The sequence below is a fragment of a genome, unplaced genomic scaffold (genome assembly GCF_019419815.1).
Source record: "Pyrus x bretschneideri cultivar Hongxiangsu unplaced genomic scaffold, Pyrus_bretschneideri_v1 Contig28, whole genome shotgun sequence".
Lineage (NCBI taxonomy): Eukaryota > Viridiplantae > Streptophyta > Magnoliopsida > Rosales > Rosaceae > Pyrus > Pyrus x bretschneideri.
The window spans coordinates 2,649,192-2,657,769 of record NW_025999590.1 but is presented as its reverse complement, the minus strand read 5'-3'; the positions used below and the strand labels follow the sequence as shown (position 1 = coordinate 2,657,769).

Below are 8,578 nucleotides of genomic sequence, written 5' to 3'. Positions count from 1 at the left end.
CCCCCGTCTAAATCACAATTCTTACTTAGACTGAGAATAGATAACTTTCATTTTGCATTTTATTTTTTTCATAAAAACTTTATAATCTATATGACATCCTATTTTACAATTTGTGTATCCCAATGCAATTATGTATTTTTTAAGTATAACATATTGTTTGGACCCAAAATAGCATCATCGACCCGAGTAATCGAGATCGTTGAGTAAGTGTACTTCCACACCGTCGATGAATTCATGAAAATAATATTATTGATATTAAAAGATAACATTATGATTTTTATCATAATTATCTTTTAATAATGATTTATCTTGACATTTTCATGTGAAAATAATATATCTCCAAGCTAGGAAACAGGCGGCACAATTCAAGATAATTCAAGTTGATGTGGATGTTTGGCATATGGGTGTGTGGTTGGATCAGTTTTTGGTTAACAGATATGCACGGCATCAAATAATGAAGCATGCAGAACAGGATGATATTATAAGGTCACTTGAAACTACTAATGGGATTGGATTCTGAACAGATTATTATCCATTTAAACATCGTGATAATAAAAAATGAATTTAATATTCATGGGGTCAGGATGCATGCGGCAATTTTGGTAAAAGATAATGAGAGCCTAGGAAAGCTAGGTTTTTTGTGATGATGTGGTGATGTGATAAGCCTAGGATTTGATGGTGATGGAGTTATGATAGGAAGCCTAGGTAGGCTAGGTCTTTGGTCATGATGGGATAAACCTAGATGGGTTTTCATTTGAAAAGTCAGCCACACGGATCATATTTCATTCTGCAAGTTAGAGTTGCAGTTGGACTCCACAATTATCTAGCCGTGTCAAGCAAATATCAACCCTATAAATACAAGGCGATGTGCAACGTAAAAATGACCTCCAATTCAACACACAACTGCCCTGCGCAAAACCTCTTAAACATCTTGAGATTTTTTTATTTTCTTTTTCCGCCGACACATCTTCAGTTTGAATAAACAGCACTATGAAGGCAACCGGTGAACACCTTCAGTTTGGATAAACAGCACTGTCCCTAGAATCAGTCGACCGAGGAGCACCTTTAGTTTGGATAAACAGCACTGCGTCGAGGGCGACTGGTTACCTATACAAGTCTCGGTTGAGATGGGTTTTCGAGTCCTTATTGGCAGAGGTCATCTTATTAACCTTTTCGGCGAAGTAAGGTGTCACGAGTTACGACATTCGGCGTATTAAACATTGAGTGGTTTTATGATTGGATACTCCCAAGTGAGTTTCAGAGTTCGGCATTCTGAGAGTCGAACCGCATTTACCATTAAGACACACATTACCTTTGAATACTTGTGTCCACATAGTCTGATGTCAATTCGACGTGCTTATACTCTCACGAATATAATCATCGTGACCGAATCCGACGCCAACGATTCGTGAACTTCGCAGAACTAACAGCCTTATCTTCAGGCTCGAGAATCCAAAGGCCGAGATTTGTTCCTTCCTCGGCCGTAGTCGCATGATAAAGAAGTCAGCAATGCGCTCAACGCAACATCAACAAATTTTACTCCTCGGCCAAGCTCGGCAGACTAGTTGGCACGCCCCGCATTCAATTGAAGGATGTAGTTAGCTTATTAATTACTCGGCCTGCGCGCCACGTAGACTTTGTAATTTTTAGGGTCAGCACAAACACTTATTTATACAATGTATAATGAATTTACTTAAATTTGTCTAATCCGTTTAAGCCACCGCCTAACCACCTAGACGCTAGACCCTAACCGGTCCGCTCAGGTAACACCTAATGTCATTTAAAATTACGTCAATTCCATTATGTGGGGAAATAAATATCAAAGCATGCATCATTATCGTTTTTTTCTTTCTTTAATCCTATCTATATAAAATGATTATGCCTTGTATGATTGTGTCTAAACCTAATATTTGATATAACGTGATATCGATTCTTACCAACATTGATTAGGTCGAAAATATTGAATATCTTGCCAAATATTAATCAAATTATATGTTTTGTATCTATCGTCCCTTCGGCGACATCCGACAAAATATGTTTTGTATTTATCATGTTTATTGTTATTCTTTGAAAATAAATTAAAAATGATAAACATACTAGTTTACAAGATGCACTAAGAATTTTCAATCTGGAAAAACTAAATTGGTACACGCATATACCAAGTATTTTCAACGACAAAAAACTTAGATCAAATATCAAAGAAAGATGTAAAAAAATTGCATATGCTTAATAGTTCGAGATCATCTGAAACTAAAAGCTTGTAAAATATATAAATTTCAAATTATGTTTAAAAAAAAATATTTTATGATAATTGCATGTGAAGGATTTCTCTGGTTTAAACTCTTCCCCTTCACTTTAGTGTAGATTAGAATAATACTATTGCATATATTACAAAAATCCAAAGCAACTCTGATATGAAAATTCAAATTTCATTTAAAAATGTTTTCTAATCTAATCCGTCCAAAAATTATCGCTAGAGAAATACTAGGATATTCTTATTTCAATTCACTTTATATCACATATACCCTACTAGCACTTGAAGCTAAAATTTCAATTTTACATGTAAAATAAAAAATTCGTGACATGAATTTAAATACAAATGTTGATTTGAGAATGTAAGTGAGATATCGCTAACAAACCTCTTATCTCTATTCTCAATAAATAATTACTATTTATCAGAAGAAATGCTTTTGCGAATCTTTCCGGTATTAATGAATCACACAATGATGGCTCAGAATAAACTGAAATGGCTGTGAGTTTTCTGATTTCTAGAATAATGGACTAAGATGACGAAGCCATGAGCTTGTTTTTTTTTCTTTTTCTTTCTTTTAAAGAAAAAAAAAGGAAAAAAAACACGAGAAAAGAGAGTAGAAGATAAGATAAGGAAAATAAAAACAAAAAAGAACCATGGTGGGCCGAGCAGATGGTTATGTACTGAGCCCAAGACTTAACCAAAGCCAGCCCAAGCCTTAACCCAACTCAGGCGATCCACGTTGTCGTATTACCTTGACAACCGACTCAAACGACACGTGTAATATTCCCTGTCGCAAAACTACGGCAACATCAGCATCTCACTCAATCTTATCCGAATCTAATTTAACTACTCGGCAGTTGGCGCGTTCAAATCCATCCGACGATCTGCCGCCAAAATCTCGACCTCCTAACCGTCCGATTAATCCAACTGCATCAACGTGCCTGGAATGCGCTTACCATTTAATCCAATTCGAATCTTTTTATTTTTTAACTGTTCACGAACATGAAGAACTCAGTCGTGCCGATTTGGACCGAGTCGACTCGGAATCTAATCAAACCAGTCGTCGTTTTGGTCATCACATTCGCCGCCACCGTCAAACTCTCTCAGGCTCTCTACCGCTACAGCCGCAGCCGTGCGAGAAATCGGTCTGAAACGATGTCGTCCGCTTCCTCGTCTGGAAACGAAGCCGACGTGCGGCGCAGCCGTGTTCGCTCCAGCAAGCTGTACTTCGACATCCCAAACTCCAAGGTAAATCTGTACGTTGATTTGATCTGCATTTTGAATTTTGTGCTTTGGATTGGAGTCTGATTTTTTTGTGAATGATCAGGTGCCGTTGATTTACTCGTCTGCGTATGATATTTCGTTTCTTGGCATCGAGAAACTGTGAGTGATCAGTTTGTAGTTCTTGTGTTTGTTTTTAGTTCGAAATTTTAGAATTGTAGGATTCATTTGGAAATGCTTCTCTAGAAAGCACTTTTGCTATCTTGATAAAAATGCACTCGGGAGCGCTTCTTGGAAAATCCCTTGGAAGCGCTTGTCTGGAGCAGCGCCTGCTTTTACAAGAAGCACTTGAATTTTAATAAATAATTCGACATGTTTACATCTTTACGGTAGCTTCTAGCAGAATCACTTTTGAGAAGAAGTGTTTCCTACAAAAGCAGTCCCAAAAGCGAAGTTTCTGAAGCCCATTTAGTTCTAAAAGCAATTTCAAACGGAACCTAATTAGTTTCTTACTTCCATACCAATTTAGGCACCCGTTTGATTCGGCTAAGTGGGGTCGCATATGTGGTTTTCTGTTGGTGGATAATGTTGTGGATAAAAACTGCGTCGTTGAGCCTCGGGAAGCTTCAAAGAATGATCTCCTAGTGGTAATTTATATGTCTCTTTGATTTAGTTTGTGTATTTTACTTTGTGATTGTTTTTTTGGCATTTGGATTTTACTTAGTAGTTAACTTTGAACAGGTCCATTCAGAAGCATACTTGAATAGTCTAAAGAAAAGTGCCAATGTTGCTATGATAATTGAGGTAATAATGCTATAGATTACAAGTCGAATTTGGTTTGGTTCAGTTGGTATAAATATTCCCGAGTGTCTCTGACGTGGACTAATCATTCCGGCTGAGGCTTGTTTCATTTTATGCTATGAAGATTGTGACTTCTTTGAGTTACGATGGTTAAGGTACCTCCGGTGGCCATATTCCCAAATTGCCTTGTGCAGCAGAAAGTTCTTTATCCATTTGTCAACCAGGTAAGTATCACCCACGTTGAGGTTTTGCTTTTCAGTAATTTGGAGAGAGAAGGGAAAAGAAAAACAAACAATATGGTTTTATGCCATTCATATTTTATTGCAGGTCGGGGGGACTGTCTTGGCTGCAAAACTTGCAAAAGAGCGAGGATGGGCCATCAATATTGGGGGAGGGTTTCATCACTGCTCTGGGGAGAAAGGAGGGGGATTCTGTGTTTATGCAGATATTTCTCTTTGCATACACTTTGCCTTTGAGCTGTTAAATATATCAAGGTACTAACTTTATGACTGCTGGCGTGATAGTTGAATTAGTGAGGTTTTGAAATTTTAGTTAGTATTTTTTTAAAATAAAACTGTATGGATGTGATCTTTCATTGTCTGTCGATACAGGGTGATGATTATTGATCTTGATGCACATCAAGGAAATGGCCATGAGACGGATTTTGCCAATGACAGTATGGTTACTTCTTGGTCCTCATAGGGGATTTGAACATTTGACTTGACTCTCTTCTGGAATTCTAATAATTGTTTTGTATGAACAGGTCGAGTCTATATACTGGATATGTACAACCCTGGAATATATCCATTTGTAAGTTTCCTCCTCTTCTAATGTTCTAAGATGCAAGCTTTTTGCACCAAAGTTGCTGGCTGTACTGCTGTAAAGGACTATGAACGCAGGACTCTAGCATAGACCAAGTGTCTAATTCCACCTTCATTTGATCTTCTGTAGGATTATGAAGCAAGCAGATACATTGATCAGAAGGTTGCAGTAGCGGTGAGCCATTATTATTACACTTGCATATCAGATTATAGTTGTTTGCTACTGTGAACTTCAGTAGTGTAATCCTTTTTCTTGAATTTAAACAGAGTGGAACGACAACAAATGAGTACTTGAGAAAATTAGATGAAGCTCTTGAGGTATATGGTTAACTTTGTCGCCAGATGTGCTTGACCTCTCATTTCCTGTTCTAATAATATAAGCTGTTTATGGTTAAGTATTCGGTATACCTTATTGCTTCAAAAAAGAATGTGAAAAGAACTACATAAAAACTGTATTTGTGTATGCTAGGTTGCTGTGCGTAGTTTTGATCCTGAGTTGATAGTCTACAATGCTGGAACTGATATTCTAGATGGAGATCCTCTAGGCCAGTTGAAGGTATCATCATTCGTTGATCTTTTTGATCAGACATAATATCACTTTCCTCCATTCTTTTCAGTTCCACATATGGCACATAATCGTGAAATGCAAGTACACGGATTTTCTTCATCAGTTCTTTGTTGATGTGTGTTCATGTTGGCTTGATTTGTAGGTCAGTCCTGATGGGATAACTAATAGAGATGAGAAAGTGTTTAGGTTTGCTCGTGACAGAAACATTCCTATTGTCATGCTCACATCAGGTGCTCTCTCCCTCTGTTACGAAAAAGATGTCCGAAGTCTAGAAATGAAATATTTAACTTTTGCTGATTTCCCGGTTCATTACAATAGCTAATTATGATTAGAAGTTCGTTAGCACAAGAATTTGTCCACCTTTTCAAAGTATAACTAGTTTATTGGTTAATCTTGCTCATGCCGATTGGATGACAATTCTACGCAGACACATGCCATGGTACTGTGGCATTCTTCATAATTTTAATCCAGCCCTTTTGTGTTTCAGGTGGTTACATGAAATCTAGTGCAAGAGTTATAGCAGACTCGATAACCAATCTCTCGAAGAAAAGCCTGATAGATACGGGTAAAAACATCACTATTAGATGAAGTACTCCTCATCATTCACCATCAAGAGGCCGCGGCACGGGTGTTCAGATTCGCACATTAGGTATTAATCTGAAATAAGCTAGGCATGTATATTTAGCAAAAGCTGTGTATATCAGTAGGTAAGTAGGTATGGAAGGTAAAAATGCTTGTGGATAGCACCATCCATTGTAATATACAGTTGTGCGCTAAGCTACTTCTACTCTCCGAGACATAATGGCTTGTCACATTCCTCCGGATATCTGTATAGCTTTTGAGCTGCGGCCGGTCGAGATCTGAGTTAAGATGTCGATCCAGTGAATGAAAAAAATTAGCGGTATTTCGATCTTCTTCTTCTCTTCCCCTTACGGTTACAGGTACTTGGTTCATAGTTATGCATTATGTATGTATCAAACCTTCTTTATCGGTATTTCCTACGAAATCTCGAAATGAGGTCAAAAGACTGCCGTCGACTGCCGTTCTCTGATGCTTAAGCCTGGACTTACGTTGAGATATGCTTTTAGCCTATGGTGAAATTATCAAAGTATCACACGACATTATAAAGAATACGTTGCCGTACAAAACTAAGTACGTATTATTTTTACTGATCGGTGGGGTTGAACCCAAGCATCAGGGTGCATAGGTATAGGTATGATTGTTTTTTATCACTACGATAAAATGCTGTCTACGTTTCTATATATTGTTGAGTGTATTAGTTTTTAGCTTATATTATTGGGAAAGCCCTTAATTTGACAGGTGGTAAATATATTAAGAGATGTTTTTTGTGGAGATAGGATCCTCGTCAGATTTTCTTTGTGAAGATTTTCGGGATTCTTTAATTTTGTCTGTTTATCGTATATCATGCAATCAGTTTTCATTAGGTACTGTTTGTGTTCAATTTTAAATAATATAATTTAAAATAATTTATGACTGCACAATATACGATGAAAATACATGATTAAATGATCCCTATAATTCTCAAAATGAGGATCCAATGATGATCCTATCTCCTTTTGTGGCCTTTCCTCATTGTCAAAAGAAATAGTGGTTTGCGTGGCAAGTTGGCCACAAGTCCATCTCAAACATAAAAGAATTATGTTGGCGTGTTAGATATCAAACTACGTCGTTTTCTTGAGTTGTGACAAATTGCCAAAGGCATTGAACAAGTTGGAGGTCAATCACATATGCCTTTCACGTTTCAAAATAGGAGAAAGCTTGGCTGCTGAAAAAATCAGCAGCTGCTGCTAGCGAATCACGGGTAGACATGTGGTCAAGTTGTGATTAAAAAATTAATTAGTTGGACACGTGTTCATCTGTGATTCACTAGTAGCAGGAGCTACTGCTGATTTTTCAACAGCCAAACCCCATTCTTCCAAATAATGGATAATGTGTTGGAAAATGATTTCCGCCAATTATTTTTCTCGTTTTATACATCCTTATTTATTTGTTTTATTTGATTGAACTATTTAAAAATAAACATGGATGTGCTTGAAAATAAAAAATGTGTGCAAAAATTACTTTTAGTATGTTTGTCTTCTTAAAAAGGGATCAGTTGGTAGTTTCGTCATAGCAATTCATTATTTTGAGAGCTAGGAAGACACATAGAGACATTTTAGCCTCCCTCTGTCCACAATCGTGTGATTCACCAACACCAAGAATCGAACATTGGAAGTATCGTGTGGAATATGGACCTGAAATTCGTCCACAACCACTGAGCCATCCCGTAGTGATTATTTTTAATTCGATTATATTGGGTTTGACATATTATTCTACTCAAGTGCAATAATGTTCAAATGCTATACCAACCCCATTTTTCTTCCCAACAAATTATACATTCATAGGTCGGTATCATTTGCACAACATGGTTGGTTCAAAATCATCAAACTTTCGTGTGACATTTCCAATATTTCATAAAGGTGGATACTAGAAAATGAAAATCAAATGAAGCTTATTTTTGGTATCTTTTCTGGCTAAAACTATATTTAGGGTTACTAGTTTTGCAAAAGAGGCAACCTCAACTCAAATGGGCAAAACAAAAGACGCTTGTAGCTCGAACGGTTAGAGTGTTCACGATCTTGCGTTCAATTTCCTATCCAATTGTATGGATTGAAGAAGAACTAGGATGCACAAACACTGATTTGGCAAAAAAAAAAAAAAAAAGTGTGGACATATCATTGAAACAATTCAAATCGACTATACCTAGGTAATTCGAGCGATTTTGATTCAATTTGTACACTAAAATTTACACTCAATTGAATCAAATCACAAGCACTTTAGTTTGACCTATTTAAAGAACTACAAAAACTTAACGAAATTTTAATTCGTCCTCAATTCAGTTTTCTCAATTAT

General features: G+C 36.8%; 1 protein-coding gene across 1 annotated transcript; it reads left to right on the top strand.

Annotated features, from left to right (window-relative positions):
* The first annotated feature begins 3,206 nt into the window (after positions 1-3,206).
* LOC103949641 (histone deacetylase 2) lies at positions 3,207-6,578 on the top strand. Its single transcript, XM_009360748.3, has 13 exons — positions 3,207-3,502; positions 3,582-3,637; positions 4,005-4,122; positions 4,217-4,279; positions 4,432-4,500; positions 4,604-4,770; positions 4,888-4,952; positions 5,040-5,086; positions 5,228-5,272; positions 5,365-5,415; positions 5,567-5,653; positions 5,808-5,895; positions 6,153-6,578. The coding sequence occupies exons 1-13, from the start codon at positions 3,257-3,259 to the stop codon at positions 6,251-6,253; spliced, it is 1,203 nt and encodes a 400-aa protein (XP_009359023.2). The 5' UTR covers positions 3,207-3,256; the 3' UTR covers positions 6,254-6,578.
* The last annotated feature ends 2,000 nt before the right edge of the window (positions 6,579-8,578 follow it).